The 18,156-nt window shown below is 37.7% G+C and overlaps 1 protein-coding gene across 2 annotated transcripts in view; it reads left to right on the forward strand.

Moving 5' to 3' along the window:
* Positions 1-18,156, forward strand: part of LOC127441990 (ubiquitin carboxyl-terminal hydrolase 33) — a 50,337-nt gene that overhangs the window by 1,110 nt on the left and 31,071 nt on the right. For both annotated transcript variants that reach the window (XM_051699612.1, XM_051699613.1), the window contains exons 2-9: positions 4,580-4,667; positions 10,025-10,078; positions 10,305-10,367; positions 13,423-13,575; positions 13,906-14,011; positions 14,113-14,182; positions 15,306-15,419; positions 15,536-15,614. In XM_051699612.1, coding sequence (XP_051555572.1) covers positions 4,584-4,667; positions 10,025-10,078; positions 10,305-10,367; positions 13,423-13,575; positions 13,906-14,011; positions 14,113-14,182; positions 15,306-15,419; positions 15,536-15,614 — 723 coding nt within the window. In that variant the 5' untranslated portion in view covers positions 4,580-4,583. The remainder of the gene's footprint in view (positions 1-4,579; positions 4,668-10,024; positions 10,079-10,304; positions 10,368-13,422; positions 13,576-13,905; positions 14,012-14,112; positions 14,183-15,305; positions 15,420-15,535; positions 15,615-18,156) is intronic.

Consider the following 18,156-nt stretch of genomic DNA (forward strand, 5'->3'; position numbering starts at 1 on the left):
TTGTATCAGTCTTAGGCAAGGTCTTCTGTTATTATAGCAAAACGTGTCTTGGCCTTTGCTCGAAAATCACGCTCAGCCAAATCCATGGAGAGTTTGACATGAAAAGGGAGTGGATCTGTTTTGTGGTTTGTCAGATGGCACCATTATTACTGTGTACTGTAACTAGGGAAATAAATGCTTATAAATGCAAATGAGCTTGTAAAACAGTGGAAGCAAAATAGGAATAGGATTTAAGGTTAAAAATGATTCAATGATTTGTTTGAAAATGTAAATCAACACTGCTGAGGGCTTCACTAGTAGTGAATAATGACACTTCAGAAACATGTTTTTGTGATTTCACATTTGTCAAATGTAATGGAGCCTATTGCATCAATCATGAAATGACATAATAACATGCCTTCAGGCTAGGGATGTGCTGCAGTAGTCGAGTTAGCGACAAGTCTTCCAACAACTGACTAGTTAATTAGTGGGGTCGACTACTAAGATTAATATTTTTAGTGGTGGTGGTTTTAATGGAAAACGCAGTTCTTAAATTAATTGGAAGATGCAACTTCTTCGAGAGCGTTTTTGCACGATAATAGCTTGCTGTGCTTAAAGGTGCACTCAGTAATTTTTGGAAGTCTGTCGAAGTATGGCTTACACCGACACCTAGTGGCCTGGATGCAGCATCATTCAAACACAGTAGTTTTCAGTTACCAAGTAAATCAGGATTAATTTAATCAATGAGTTAAAGTTTCCAATAACAGGGCAGTTACTGAGATTAAGCGAGTAATATTCGACTGGTCATGTGATGCTAACATGGCTGCCCCCATGAGGTGCCCCTGCTCCATGTAGAATAAAAGAGCTTTTGTAAGGTTACTGATATGACTGAGCTCTTCAGCTCAAATGAGTGGTCATGATTTTATACAAAGTAAGTTTGAAACTTTAAAAGTAAATAACAGTCAGCACAGTAAAACCCTCTGCAAGAAGTTTTGTCTCTTTAATGCTTTAGGTTTTGTTCTTTGCTAAAGCGCTGCGCTTAGTGTCCATATATCCTTCTGAAATGCATCTGATTGGGGTCATGTGAACATAACGGAGCCTTATACATTATTTTCCTTAACACCGAGTAGTCGACTAGTTGTTCAAACAACAAACCGGCTAGTCGATTATGAAAATTGGTAGGTTTGCAAATCCCTACAGTTGAAGTCAGAAGTTTACATCCACTTAGGTTGAAGTCATTAAAACACATTTTTAAACCACTCCACAAATTTAATTTTAGAAAACTATAGTTTTGGCAAGTCGTTTAGGACATCTACTTTGTGCATGACACGAGTAATTTTTCCAGCAATTGTTTACAGATTGTTTCACTTTTAATTGACTCTATCACAATTCCAGTGGATCAGAAGTTTACATACACTAAGTTAACTGTGCCTTTAAGCAGCTTAGAAAATTCCAGAAAATTATGTCAAGCCTTTAGGCAGTTAGCCAATTAGCTTCTGATTGGCTAATTGGAGTCACAGTTGGAGGTGTACCTGTGGATGTATTTTCAGTCCTATCTTCAAACTCGATGCCTTTTTGCTTGACATCATGGGAAAATGAAAAGAAATCATCCAAAACCTCAGAAAAAAAAAATTGTCTGTTCACAAGTCTGGCTCATCCTCGGGAGCAATTTCTAAATGCCTGAAGGTACCACATTCATCTATAAAAACAATAGTATGCAAATATAAACACCATGGGACCACACAGCCATCATACTGATCAGGAAGGAGACGCATTCTGTCTCCTAGAGATGAACGTAGTTTTGTGCGAAAAGTGCAAATCAATCCCATAAAAACAGCAAAGGACCTTGTGAAGATGCAGGAGGAAACATGTAGACAAGTATCTATATCCACAGTAAAACGAGGTTGAAACAGTACAGATTGTAAAAGTACTGCTGCTGAAGAAATAATTCACTTGAGTACAAGTAGAATTACTGAGAAATATTATGACTCAAGTAAGAGTAAATAAGTAGTCTGCCGAAAAAAATGACTCAAGTAATTACGTTACAAGTTACTTTATGAAAATGTAACAAACTTATTCAGTACAAAAGCACTCTTGCTTGTGATATATTGCTTAATTTTTTATTATTATTATTACATTCATTATGCATTAAACATTATTAATTATTATTATTTTACTGTAAAAATAATAATAATAATAATTATAATTATTTCTACATTGAGGATTACATTTAACAATAAATTTATAATATATTTCTTTTGCCATTATGAATCGTGCATTTATTTTGACATGTATCTTTGACGGAAGTTTAACTTCTCTGGATAAACAGTTCGCTACATGGCCCAGTGTGATCGTTAAAGCACAAATGCTGTGATTTAATTATATAAATTATATAAAAATAACACTTCAGAGTGGTTTGGTGCTCTGCTCTGTCATCTCTCATACAACACGAATTATTCTCATAGTCTGTGGGTTTCCAGTGTATGAGCGGTTTGCTTCACACATTCATTTAAAGCTCATGCAGCTCATACAGACTAAGACTGCAGCTTTTCACGGTTTAATAATCACACTAGGACATATCATGATTTTAATTTGATAGTTGTGCATTTCAGTGTAAAAGGAGCAACAGAACACACTCTCAAATGTTAGCAAGACAGTGTGCGGGTACCAGATTGAGTCAGTGCTCGGTACTGTAGAATTACTGGTATTGTTACATCTTTTTTATTTTTGTACCGACTTGGTACTGAAGTACTGGACTTTTGACAACACTGGTATGGACCTACAGAGCTGAAGTATTCTTTTAAAGATCTTTGTTTGTGTTCTGCTGAAGAAAGAAAGTCATATTCATCTGGGATGGCATAAGGGTGAGTAAATGATGAGAGAATTTTCATTTTTGGGTGAACTATTCCTTTAAGGCTTAGGAAGCACACATGCATCAAAGACAAAATTATTACAGTTTGTATGAAAATTAGTCATCATAATCGTGAAAGCCCTAAAACAGACAATTAATTGTTATAATTGTGAGAACCCTAAAACAGACAATTAATCGTCATAATCGCAATTATTTGTTTAGTTAATCGTCAGCCAAATGTAATAATTGTGACATCCCTAATGGTGATTAATGGATATTCAACAAATAAATAAGCTAAATAACTATAACATCTTATTGCACAAAACTATCCAAGTAAGAAATAAGAAAAGCTCCAATACAGAGCGGCACGAAACCGCTTATGCACATCCTGAACGCAGAATGACACGCTTCAATGTATTCGGAGTGCTACAGGGCGATCCTCACTGCACATACAAAAGCGCAGAACTGCAAGATAATATTGCGTGTACATATACTGTAATGTACACACAATAGTGGACTCTTATAATGGACACTTTTGCAAGTTGTTTTGGATAAAGGCATCTGCCAAATGATTATTTGTAAATGTAAATATCAGGTTCACAACATCAAGCAGTTTAATCCTTTCTAACTGCAACTCTTTATTTAAGCAGTGTCAGACAGAATCAGCAAAAGACTTTAATCTCTCCACAGGCCCTCACAAATATGGTAATATTACTCGCAGCAGAGGATTTAAAGTTCGATAGTGATCATCTTGAAATGTATTGCTAATGCAGCACTTTGCTGTAACAACAGCGCATAAAAAGAATAAACCTAAGGCAGTGAAGAGATGAAACTAGCGGAAGTTTTTACCATGCTAACTGTTATTTACTGTTAAGCACAGCAAGCTATAATCACGCAAAAACGCTCTGTAAGAAGTTGCGTCTCTAAATTATTTTTAGAATTGCGTCTCCCATTAAAACCACCATCACAAAAAATATTGTTAGTTGCCGTTTTTGTTTCCATGTTGCTAATTTCCTCAGAGTACTACTATATCTATAATGGAAATGGAAGACTGAAATGGAAGCACTCTTTCATCATTCTGAGAGCCTTCTTAGATGGTCAAGTTCAAGCATTAGTTTCCTTTGTCCTTGGTTGAAATGTGTTTTTAGACATTTAGAAGTTCTGATGTAGTTGACCAGGTCTACTCTAGCCAAGGCCAGAAAGTGGATGTATTGGTATTTGACCTTGCCACTTAAAAATGAATGCACATTTTTACATAATAGTAAATGTATGTGTCCAGGTTAAGACCTTGCATTAGTATCTGTGAAATCTTGAGCATTCAGTTGTGTTTGTTTGAAATGACATAATATCGCATGGACTGTTATGCAGTCCGCACCAGTGCAGGCTTGGCAAAAAAGGGCACCTTGGGTGTGCTTGAATACCCTTTTGAACTGTAAAATGACATGAGACACCCTACAGTCTCATGGACTTCATGGACACACAAACAAAAGCCAGACACGACTGCAAGTCTATATCAAGTGTGTCATTTGGGACCAGGCCATTGTAGGGTGTGTTAATTGTGTATTATAATGTTGCTAAGAGTAATGAGAAGGTTGCTTATGTGTTAAAAACAGGTTTAGGGCCTCAACCTGCCACAGTTGATTACAGCATAAACAGGCTATTAATGGAAAAAAATTGTTTTGATGATGTAACTTATGTTTATTAGTTACATAGTGTTCATTTCTCTCTCTCTCTCTCTCTTTTCTAAAGAGTGATGCCAGGTGCATTAAGCAATGACTGCCCACACTTGGAGTGTGTGGGGGAGATCACCAAAGAGGAACTCATACAGAAGTCTCATGTAAGTCTCCACTAACTCTAGCAAAATAACAAGTCACACATGAATTCTTAAAAATGGTGCAAATTAATAGGCACTAATGATGATCTCTTATTTTGGTTTTTGAATAATTTCCATAGTCACTAGTAGATGCAACAGTCGGGTTCTGGAAGTAAAAATTTATTTTTCCATTTTATTTTTACCATAGACTTTGTCAGTTCGAACCAGTCTGGCCATTCTCTGTAGACCTCTCTCATCAACAAGGCATTTCTGTCCACAGAACTGCCGCTCACTGGATGTGTTTTGTTTTTGGCACCGTTTGGAGTAAATTCTAGAGACTGTTGTGCGTGAAAATCCCAGGAGATCAGCAGTTACAGAAATTCTCAAACCAGCCCATCTGGCACCAACAATCATGCCACGGTTGAAATCACTAAGATCACATTTTTCCCCATTCTGATGGTTGATGTGAACATTAACTGAAGCTCCTGACCCGTATATGCATGATTTTATGCACTGCAGCCACATGATTGGCTGATTAGATAATTGCATGGACGATTGTTGGTGCCAGAGGGGCTGGTTTGAGTATTTCTGTAACTGCTGATCTCCTGGGATTTTCACACACAACAATCTCCAGAATTTACTCCGAATGGTGCCAGAAACAAAAAAACATCCAGTGAGCAGCAGTTCTGAAATGGCCAGACTGGTTCGAACTGACAAAGTCTACAGTAACTCAGATAACCGCTCTGTACAATTGTGGTGAGAAGAATAGCATCTCAGAATGCTGTTCTGAGGCGCTGTTTTGGCAGCATGAGGGGGACCTACACAATATTAGGCAGGTGGTTTTAATGTTGTGGCTGATCGGTGTATATGCTTCTGTTGATGCCATAATTTTCATTAATTTGCTTTATAGTTTAATAGCGAAATTCCTGGTTAAGAACTATCCATTATGCTGAGAGTGTGTCTGTCTCCCTACACTGTCAAACTAGAGGTAGACCGATATATCGTTTTTCAGATTAATCTGTGCCGATAATTGCTTTTTTGGAACTATCAGTTATCTGCAAAAATCTAGTTGCCAGTGCTGGAGGATTCCACAGTTAGAAAATGTAGCGAGGGCATGAAAAGAAAAATGCAACTATTTGGAAATGTGCTCGGTCAGCACATACATCAGATCTCCAACTTCATATCTTGTGAATAATAAGAAAAACCTCATATATGTATATATAAAATCCTTAATCTGGATTTTATTTACACCCCTAATATATTATATATATATATATATATATATAATATATTAGGGGTGTAAATCGGACGTTTCATCACGAAACGATCTTATATCGATTCTCTTGGCCTGTGATCCGATATTTATTTCAAAGTCTGCTGCGATACGATTTCCATTTGATTCGATTCAGGGCCCTGCGATCAATATTCCGATATTATGTGCCTATTTTACACAATCAATACATTTTTTTTGCCCTCAACTGCAACCAAAATATAATTTGATTATTTTATTCAGCTCTCTGTATACACATTGGGACATCCACAACAAAATAAGGTACTTCAGATTTTGAAAAAAATTATACAGATAATAATATAAAAAATAACGTCACTGGTCTGGAGCTCACGTTTCACGGGAAGCTTGACTGACGTGTGCACACGGATAGCAGAGCACAATTTGGCTTCACAGACCCTGCGCACATCCTTGTCCCAAATGAAAAGCATATTTAGCACTCATAAAGTGAAATGAATGTAATAAGGTTGCTTCATTGCATGACAGAAATGCGTACGGACGTGGCTGACATGAGAGTATTAAAATAAAGTTGCATCTTAAAAATATTCCTATATCGATTTTTACGCATTGTATCGATAACATTGGATCATTGGTTATTGGATCGATGGATCGTTACACCCCTAATATATATATATATAAGTTTAATTTGGTAAATACTTAAATATAGTGCATTGTAATGGAGTCGTCATTTCAAAACAAGAATCCCAAAAGAATTAAGTGTATTTCAGGCTTATTCATAGTCCCGTGTTATGCTCCAAATCTTAATTTTTTCTATTTATTATTGGGATTTTGGTTGCACGATAAACTGCATGTGGGATTTTATTCATTTTGGACTCTTGTAACCTCTGTGTCTGCACCCATCATAGTAAGGAAATGCTAAAGCCCCATTCACACCGCCAGCGACATCACGTGAGAAAGTAACAAGATCCCATTCATTTTCAATGAGAGCATAGTAGGGCTGCATCTAACGATTATTTTGATAATCGATTAATCTAATGATTATTAGAACGATTATTTGACTATTCGGCGATTATTGCAACGATTAATCATTAGTCCTTAACCGATTATTCAGCTTGTGCCCCGACTTAAAAGGTTGTATTAAACGTGCTTGCTTACAATAAAGAGGACAAAATCATCTTTTAAAAATACCTCTAAATGACATTCACTGAATTAAATGGGAGAAAAAAAATACTTTTTATTAAGTTTAATTCAGTAAAGGAATTCCCAGCAAAAATCCAATTGTTATCAAGTGTTTTTGTCTTGTTTTCCATTTAAAATGGTCTAAAAATCCTTAAAACAAGATTACATTTACTTGAGAAGGAACATATAAGATATTTGGACTTGCTTTAAGAGAATGTATCTTAAATATAAGTGTATTTTGTCACTTTGGTTTGGTTATACTTCTGCGAGTGCAGTAAAGACAAAATATACTTATATTCAAGATCTATTCTCTAAAAGCAAGTCTAAATATCTTATATGCTGCTTCTCGGGTGAATGCATCTTTTTTTTTAAAGGATTTTTAGATATTTTAAAATATTTGTATTTTTTTCTTCTGCAGTATAGCTGCTTAAATAAATGTACGTTGTTTTAAAGGAGTTTTAGATATTTATATTGGAAAACAAGCCAAAACATAAATCAAAAACTTATTTTGTTGCAGTGTATAATGGGGTGAAGAATTCCCTCTCTCACCTTTCTGTTCACTTCAATCCATCTTTAACTCACAAAAAACTAATTAATAAAGCTGCTTATTTCTTCATGATAAGAAATGCACAGTGATATATATAATGATTCAGTAAGTTGCGAGCCATCACGTTGTAATCTAGCTGCAGCAAGCACACGCACTCGAGGGACGAGCGTCCCTGCGACCTCAGCCGCGTGCAGTTTCAATCTCTCCCACTTAGATCGGGACATTCACGCAACTCATAGAAGAGGCGATGACCACACAGAGAAATGACAGTTTCGGAGTTTGTAGTTATTTACATGATCTGCTTCCATATTATTTGAGTTTATTTGTATTTGGTATTTTTGCATTATAATTCCCTCAAACTTTGCGATCTACATCACCTGAAGCTGTGAAGGAAAGTTTAGAGTGCATCTGGACTGTGAGCTGTGTAATTCTTCTTCTCCTCAGTCAGGCGTGAACTGCAGTGCTGCTCTCGCGCATCATCGTTAGAGTTTAACGTGATCTCGTTATGTTAAATGATCAAACGACTATTCGACAATGAAACTTTTGTCGATAACGTCGACTAATCGTTTCAGCCCTAGAGCCAGCGACACGAGCTGCCACAGCCGTTGGCGACAGAGAGCGCCGTGGAGAGACAAGACAAGTTGAGAAAATGTAAACTTTATGCAAATGACAAGCGACATTCGCAAGCAACTACCAATGAGAGTGAAGACAGCGGAGCTCCTGTCATCTGTCTTCTGGCAGACTGGAGATGAGTACAGGCAAGACGGAGCAGAAGTTCCAGCATCGTGAAAGATTTTTACTGTTCTATATAATTGTTCTGTAACCACATGCATGGATAAAATAAAACAATGATGTGTGGAAAAGCGTGTCAGAAAAGGCCTGCATTCCGAGTGAGTTTGATTCATTAATTTATGATAAACTGATCGTCGATTTAATGCACTGATCACTGCTGCACGTTTTATAAAACACTCTACACTGCAGATTATACTGTTTTAGAGACAAGAGAACTGATTCCTTGTCAAATTGTAATGATATCTTAATTTTACCGGTATTAGGTCTCATCTGTGATAAAAGTTTCAAAAAGCTATGACCAGATGTGCAGTCCTCCAATAACATTACAGCGACAAACAGTTGGAACACCCACTTGCGAGACAGATCGCAGAGTCTAGTAACACCAAGCCACAAAGTTGCTGGCGGTGTGAACAGGGCTTAAAAGTTTTTAACATTCTAGAAGTCAATTTTAAAAACTATCGGCAGATTAATCGGTTATCTGCCTTTTACACCACCTTAGTTATTGTGTTGGCAAAATCCACCCTCAGTTGAACCTCTATCTCAAACTACTTAGATATTTGTATGTATCTGAATATTCTGCAGTAGCCTAATATTAAAATATATTCTATACATTTAATCAACTTTAAATCAATAGTGTTATATTTTCCCCCGTTTTATTTTATTTTTTTATTATATTTTTTTCCCTCATGAAAGACATTAAGTCTTAAGTCTTGATCCTTTTTGTCTGATTTTTTAAATACACTGCAAAAAATGATTTTCAACACAAGTATTTTTGTCTCGTTTTCGTAAAACATTCTTAAAACGTGATTTATTTACTTGTCAAGCAAAATGGGATAGATGTTAAGTCTTGTTTTAATATAAATCTGACAAAATTTAGTGAAAAAAAAATCTGCCAATGGGGTAAGCAAAATAAACTTGTTTTCCATTTATTTTTCTTACCCCACTGTCAAACAGTTTTTTTTTTTTTTTTATTGTTTTAAGCATAAATCTCACTAAATGTGATTAGATTTCTCTCAAAACAGGACTTAAAATCTTATGCCAGTTTGCTTGTCAAGTAAATAAATCACGTTTTAAGAATGTTTAGATATTTTTACTGGAAAACAAGACAAAAATGCTTGTCTTGAAAATAATTTTTTTGCAGTGTACTTTTTTGCTTCAAATCAAAGTTTGAAATGTTGTGATTCTCAGAGTTGGTTGGTTCGGTTCATGGCTTAAAACTCTTTTATAAAGGATTTTATGATATCCCTATCAAAAAAGTTAATGGAAAAATACTTCTGAAACCAAGTCGACTGAAAAAGTGGGTTGCGTTCTATTATGCACGGCCATCTCCTCACAAAGCTCTTAGGCTGTAAACGGTGCTGCTTACTTACGAAAAATAATGTGGATGCAGTATATATTATTAACATTTGAAAAGATTTGATGTTGCATTATTACATATGCAAATTGTTCCTTCAATAGAATACATTTTCCTGGCTTGTGTTTGTAAGATTAATCAATACAGTTTTCGTATGTAAATGTTGCTGGGCTGTGAGCTAAAATAGATTTGGGCATATATATTTGTTAAATTAAACTAAATACTAGACTTAAAGGAATAAACATGTTTGTTTTTTTCAGGGTCAGTGTCATGACTGTAAAGTCTGGGGGCCAAACCTTTGGGCCTGTCTAGAGGTAAGTCATCTTCAGTGCACCTAGATGGTGTTTTACCATAGTATGTCTGCCTCTGAATCTGCGTTTGATGTAGCTGCTGTTTTGCACCTGCACTTCACCTTTGAGATCAATTAAGTATATTTCTCTACCGACTGACTGTCTGTCTGGATGAAAAATAGCTTTTATGAATGGTGACAAGTGAAATTCTTATTTATTGATTATAATCTTTTCTTCTTCTCTCATTCAGAATGGCTGTTCATATGTTGGCTGTGGGGAGTCGCATGAAGATCACAGCACCATCCACTCTCAGGTCCCTCATCTTATTTTCATTTCTGCTGTTTCTACCAATTACAGTTGTACAATAATTATTTGTCTGTGATCATATATATAAAGACTTATAGTGTTAAAATGTTGATCTTTGATTAGATTTTTATGATTGTGTTGGTTTAGACAAGCAGAGCTGATCCAATCTCTAAATTTGGGGATCTCCCTTCCCATTAAACCTCTCTCTCTGATTACCCATTACCAATACCCCATAACACTCCTCTCATAGAACTCTTTTTGTGTGGTTGTATGTGTGTTAAACCAGCAGAGAGAATATAACTGCAGCATGAGAACCTACATTTGTTGCAGTAGACAAAATCCAGCCCCTCATTTTTTTCCCCCATTAAATAAAGCATCTCCAGCAGGGTTCCTCTAGCAGGGCACTTGTGGGTATTATTGAGGAATGCCCTGTTTATCTTGCTTGAGCCTATCATCAGAGCCTGGTGCTGTGCTCAGATATCCAGGCAATGAGAACGACCCTAAAGATTGTTATAGACTTAACATTCAAAATGGACGCCTATTTCAGGGTTCAGCAACCTATGGCACATATAACGGGTAATCACTGGCATGCGATTAACAGTGAGAGAGGAGTATATATTAGGGGTGGGCATTTAGTAATTTTGTAGTCGAGTACTCTAACAGTAGTGTTTTTACTAGTCGATTATATTTAAAGCTGAATGAGTACTCGATTAATTGCTTACTTCTGCACATCCCAAGTATATATTCTATTTATATGAAGTCCCTCGCACCTACATGCCTCTTGATGTAATCCTTCCTTATAGTCACGTAGTGTGTTTTATGTCATTATAATGGGAAGCAAAACACGATTAAAGTGTGACGATGAGACTGTGCTAGTCAACAGAAGAGCGCATGTGGCAACCATCCTGTATCACGAGCCGCTGATACTGCTGCGCAGATCAATTCAGGCAGCGCATCACTTTCGTTGATTTGCGTAAATAAACCTGTCCCCTTTGCCCTTTTCTCGGCCTATTTGTAGCTTTTTGCTTTCAGAACAACACTTGCTTGAGATTTTCAACCCAAAATACACGCTCCTAAAACCATAATGACTCTCAAAACTACATTAGTTGAGCAAAAGAGTAAACATAAATGCACATAGTGGGTAGTCTAATTCAAAGTCTAAATTAAACTTGGAAATAAACAATAAAAAAGCCACTTTCACACATGCCGGATTACCTTTTCCATTAAACTAGCGTGACTTCTTCCCACATTGACTTGATTTATGATGACCGAAGACAGCTGTGTTAATCCAGCAGAGTAAAATTAAAGTTTTAATGAGTGACTTTACTCTTTTTATAATCACAGTTGTGAAGGGGAAAGAGAGTGATACAAACAGAAAGAGAGAATGATCTGTGTAGAGAAGATCAAAGAACTGTAGTAGAATTTGAAAGAGAGACATTCTGTCTATATATGCTGTCTCATTCTCTCTCACTCTCTTTTCTCTTTCTCTCTGTGATCTGAGTGATCTGTAGATTATTGACTAAATCTCTCTGCCTTCCTCAACCCCCAACCTCCCCTTGTGAAACACTTGACATGCACTGCAATGTAAAAAGTATTTTAAGGGTCATGAAAGCCCAAACACATTTTTTGAGATTTTAAGAGAAATTTACAGGTTGCACATCATTGAAACAATTCTAGCACTCATTATGTATTTTATTGAGCCATTTCATTCTTCCGGTTTAAAAACGAAAGTTGAAACATCACCACAAAATGAGGTAATGAGTTATGATTGGTAGGACAGTACACATGTTTGTCAGTAGATTCTGAGCATTTCTCCACATTATTCATGAGAAGGAATGCTTCCATACAATCACAGTGCTGCCTCATGAATGGATGTAACATCTGTTCCGGGCTGTAAGTAACCTCATGTACAGGTTCTGAAGTGTGTTCTGCCTGTACATGAGTGACTCTTGCAGTTCTACTCAAAGTCATTATTATATCTAATTGTCATTAATAGACAAAGCGATAAACTGGTTCAGTCTTATCAGAAATAAATTTTTGGAGTATAAACAATGATTGCAGTTCAACATGTGAATGAAGAGTGCCAATTTTAAAGAATGCATTTGTAATGTTTATCAGAAGAGTTTTCTATGGAGTTACTCAGGCTGTGAGCTCAAATGGAAATGGGCATATATTACATCCAATCCATCCAATCCAGATTTTGGCTGGGTTTGTATTTTGGCGCAGCTCTCCTAAATGTTTTAACCATCTGTCTGGCTGCAGTTGCACCACCACTACAGAATGCTGCAGTGAAAGCCAATCCAGATGTATAAATAATGTAGAGACCCCTTAGTGTGTGTGTATGTGTGTGCCTAGGCCTCACCCCACCACTCCCTACTTCCCCTGATACATTATCACTTTTGTTTTGCCTAAATTCTGTAGAGACTTTCTGCTGCATTGTAGGATTGTGATGCAAACAAAGAGGTCTACACTTTAATTGCCTTCATCTTTAAGATGTTTTTCAGAGTTGTGTGAGTTACAGTAGTTACAGTGTTTGCAATAAAACTCCAATCTACACATTTGTCAAAATTGAGTTATGACTGAAATCATAGAATATGATCTGTCCTGTCATGACGTGTTTGGCTCAACTATCCTCAAATACAGAGAAAACATAGTGAGACTGTTATTATCCACATTTGGCTGGACAATCAAAAAACTTTGAAGCAATTTTTCTCATTTGCAGTGTTAGCGTAGTTACTGCGTTATGGTTTTTTAAGACAATGTTAAGTAGCCTACTTTCAAACACTGGCTTAATTTGAATTTAGAATACATTTATAATTTTTTTCCAATATCTGCCAATTCAGACAAATGGTGGTAATCAATAATATTGGTCGATAATGATATACGTGTATGTTGGTTTGTTGTTGCAAATATGTGATGTGTATTTTTTCAAAATCAAATGAATGTGAAGTTTGTGCTTTAGGAAAAATCCTTTTTGTTTTTCATTTGCGTTTTAAGATACATATTTTTGCATGTATATCACTAATCGATGTCCATTTAAGCACAGTGAATTTCCCTTGCAGGAGACAAGGCACAACCTGACGGTGAATCTGACAACCTTGAGAGTGTGGTGCTACGCTTGCACAAAGGAGGTTTTCCTGGAAAGGAAACTGGGTCCCCACACACAGTTGCCCAGCACTGCCAAACCCGCCTCCCCAGTGCAGATCCCCAACCAGGTCAGAGCTGCTCAACAAAACTCCATACAAGCCCCACCATGTCCTGTCTTGTACAGTTCTATGCATCCAAGTCTGAGCCATCTTGCTTTTATTGGTTATTCTATTCATTTTGCGAAAGGAAAGAACTAGGTTCAGCAATAAGCTTTTATATCATGCTCTATAGCTTTATTAAAGTTCTTCTGGGAACTTTCAGTTCTCTGAGATGCTCTTGAGGTCATAGTTTTTCCAAAAGAAGTTTCAGAGCAAACAAGCATATTCAGTTCTCAACTCTTGTTTGCAAAGACAGTATCGTATTTTTAAATATCTCTCTCTCTCTTTTTGATATTTCAGGAACCCAAAGCTCCCGGCAGCCCCACCTCTCTGAGAGTTCCTCCAGCGGGAGGCTGTGATGACCTGGACATGGAGACTGAGGAGGAGGACGAGCTGGGAACCAGAGGTCCTTTATCTCTCATGTCTAGCGTTCGGTCCTTTCACTCTGTATTGTAAACACTGTTTGGTCAGATCTGTTGTGTTTCAGCCTCTTTTCCACCTCTACAGGTCTGACTGGACTGAAGAACATCGGTAATACCTGTTACATGAATGCAGCACTCCAGGCGCTCTCCAACTGGTAAGGACCTCATTAACATCTGTAATCTGCATAAAGGCTCATTTCAATAACACCTGGGTCAGCTCTTGTTTTTTGAATCCTTCGCACTAGTGCTGGGTGGTATGGTGACATATATTGTGATGGTGGTATAAAGTGTCAACCGGTAGAGATCATTCTGTTCCGTGTATACGGAATATATTTTATGTAAATTTGTGTGTGACTACTGAATCTAAGAATATATTTTTTATGTCTATTGATGACAATGCTGTACCCTACCTACAATATATATCCTCTAAGGGCTGACATTGACTACGTTTATATGGACACCAGAAAGCAGCTTATTGTGAGAAAGCATCGTTCCCATTTACATGCGCTGTAAAAGCGGTGTACTCTTACTTCCGTATACATGTGGCTTCGTCAGTAAGCAGCTTTCTCCACAGCAACATAATTTTCCCACAATGCATGTGTAAATAAAAAACAAGACTTCACTATTTTATTCTCCATTGCTTTGCTTTATTTCCAGATATTCTAGAGTTGTTGCGGTGTTTGTTTCCTTAACTTTCCATTGCGATATCCAGTGGAACTGCGTTGCAATATTGGCCCTCTTACATAAAAATCTGGGATTCCCTCAATTTACGAGCGCATATACGCGAATGTGAGGGACCGTTATATTTAACATTGCCGTGTGTAAATGGATATGCTGTAGTTTATAGTGTATGTGTTTTTCCCACTGTATTCCCAGAGATGTTCAATTCTTTCAGCTGTGTTGACTTGTTGTTGAGCTACATCCTAAGATGTTTGTTTTCTGGTCTGTTCCACACACATACGCACTTCTCAAAAATTGTTAGAATGGCGCTTATGTGTTTACATGGCCACATTAAGCTGAGTTCTCTGGGAGAAACTTAGGTGTGTTAAACTGCTTTCTCTTAGTCCTTTAAAAGGAAATCAGCATTCTCGTTTACATGACATTTCAGAATGCTGCTCTCTGCAAAGAACCTGGAATAAACAATTTTCTTAAGTGCATATAAATGTGGTCAATGTGTGTGGTTTTGTCTCCGCTTCTTTAAAGGTCTCTTCCAATCTGCCTGATTTAATGGATTTTTGCACTGGTTTGTTTTTGTTCTCTCTCTGGTTTGTCTTCTAGTCCTCCCCTGACTCAGTTTTTCCTTGATTGCGGTGGTCTGGTTAAGACAGATAAGAAGCCAGCGCTATGCAAGAGCTATCAGAAACTTATCACAGACCTATGGCACAAAAACAGGTACATTCCTCTCTTGTCATTTTCTATTTGACTCCAAATTCTTTCTTTCCTCTTTACAAAATTTTTTCCTCCATGGTATGTGTTTTTCTCATTTCTGTTCTTTTGTGTGGTTGCAGGAACTCATATGTCATCCCCACAAATCTATTTCAGGGCATCAAGGCAGTAAACCCAATGTTCCGTGGTTATTCCCAACAGGTAAGCCTTGTAAAACATTGTAAAACATTTTGCTCTATACAAGAAAAAGTCCTTTTTGTCTAGGGCCATGGTTATTGCTTAGGAAACCAATACTTAAAGATATTTGCGAGTCAACATTTTGCGGTTATTTCTTCCTTCCTGAATTTTGTGAGCAGAATTATTAGTGATGTTTGCTAATGCTGGGGGAGCCAGTCCTCCTCTGACTCTGGAAATTATTTAGTATGTTAGGAAGGCAATAAACAGTAAGGATAAAGAGTAAATGTACTCTTTATCAGGATAATTATTTGTTTTGAAGTCTATCCTTAATTGTCTGGAGAGATGCAGTCATCAGCGAAGCCTCCTTTGTTGTCTTGCTGCTATAGGCTGTAAAGGCTCGAAAGCAATGACAAAGAGGGAGACCGCACGTTTTTACATGAAATGAAGAGTTTAAAATAAAAAAAAAAGAAACAACAACCAAAAGAACTCGAGTCTGAATGGGGAAGAGGAGAGAGTGAGCACTGGGAGAGAGACGCTTAAATGCCATGCAGCAATCACTGGCAGAGGTGTATTCCATCAATATTGATAAGCCAAATGACTCCATTCACTGCCAATCTGCAACACAGAATATAAGCACAGAAAAAAACCCAATACAGCCCAAAAGGGGCCGTAACCCGCTCCCCCATAAAAAGAGGTCTATAAGAGATCCAACTAACATCAAACAAAATAAAGAAATAGCCAATACCCTGCATCATCCCACCACTCAGTCCACCCCACGACTCCAGTCCTCAGCAACCACAGGCCCTGTGGAAGCAAATTAAGAAAACCAAAGTGTTGAGTAGAGAATAGAAGGAATCAGCAGGGGAGGGGGAAACAAACAGAAACTAAAATCTTTAGGGCAAGGGGGCTCTAGACAAAGCATCCGCCAAACACGTTGTTAGAGCCCTTAATGTGACTTATGTCCAGTGAGTAAGGTTGCAAAAACAAGCACCACTGTGCAAGGCGCTGATTTGGGCTCCGCAATGAATGCACATATGTAATAGGGTTATGGACGGAAAACACCACCAGTGGAACCCTAACTGATCCCATATAAACCTCAAAATGTTGATGAGCCCAAATCAAAGCCAACGCCTCCTCAATAACTGAATAATTCAGTTGGTGAGAAGAGAACTTCTTAAAAATATAACTAACGGGTTGAACAACACCTTCGTCAACCTGCAATAATACAGCCCCTTCATCCACATGACTGGCATCCACGCACAGCTTTAAAGGCCTATCAAACCACGGTGCTGCAAGAAGTGGGGCAGAGGTGAGAAGTAATTTAACCTCATCAAAAGCTCGCTGACAGATGGGCGTCCAAATGAACTCCATCTTAGCCTTGAGCAGGTCGGTCAAAGGGGCTACAACAGTGGAGAAGTTTTTACAAAAGTTACGATAGTAACCAACTAGGCTTAGGAAACGCATTAACTCCTTTTTTGTTGTAGGAGAAGGAAAACAATCAATGGACTCTACCTTGGCACGCACTGGGCGCACACAGCCCTGCCTGACCACCTTACCAAGGTACGTTACTTTCACCTTGGCAAACTCGCACTTTGCCAAGTTGACAGTAAGATGCGCCTCCTTCAAACGGCCGAAGAGTGCTGCAATGCGACGCAAGTGCAGCTCCCAGGAGTCACTGAAAACAACAAAGTCATCTAGTTAAACTGTAACACCCTCAAAACCAAAAACAACCCTGTTCATTAACCTCTGAAATGTGGCGGGTGCATGGTGGGTGCAAACCAAAACTCATAACGTTGTACGAAAATAATCTTGCTGAAGTAATAAAAGCAGAAATTTCTTATTTGGTCACGAACTTAGCTGAACCAACCTGGTCGGTACAAACTTCCATTTGGGGAAGTGGAAAAGAATCAGGCTTTGTCACCCTGTTAAACTTTCAATAATCAGTACAAAAATGAAAGGTGCCATCAGATTTATTTACAAGCAAGCAGGGTGCGGCCCAGCTTGAGAATGAAGGTTTTGTGATAGCATTATCAAGCATATACTGAATTTCGGCATCTAGATGCTTGCGTTTCTCTGGGGAAACACGACAGAAATGCTGGCGAATGGGCTCAGCATTCCCAATGTCAATATCGTGCTCCATCTAGGTGGTACAAGAAGGTACATCAGAAAATAAAGTACTGAAACGACTAAGCAGGCCAGGGTTCCCATGCATCCTGGAAAACCTGGAATTTTGCAATGCAGTTTTCCAGTCATGGAAAAGTCATGGAAAAGTCATGGAAAATTAGAAAAATATCTAAATGTCCTGGAAAAATAATGATTTGTCCTGGAAAATATTAATATAACCATTTGACTGTGTTACTAGCAAGGTTTCCGTTACAAGCACAAAAACATGGTAATGATCTGACTCGGAATAGGAGTCAAATACACAAATTTGTATAGTTTTTTCACTGCTGGCGGCTGCGCATTGTGAAACAACATCAGCGGTTAAGGGCACTTACACCCTCATGATAGATTACAGCAGCAGCCAATCGTGTGCTTGGCAATCGTGGGCCAAACGAGGCAGATC

The sequence above is a fragment of the Myxocyprinus asiaticus genome, chromosome 6, assembly GCF_019703515.2.
Source record: "Myxocyprinus asiaticus isolate MX2 ecotype Aquarium Trade chromosome 6, UBuf_Myxa_2, whole genome shotgun sequence".
NCBI classification, from domain to species: Eukaryota; Metazoa; Chordata; class Actinopteri; order Cypriniformes; family Catostomidae; genus Myxocyprinus; species Myxocyprinus asiaticus.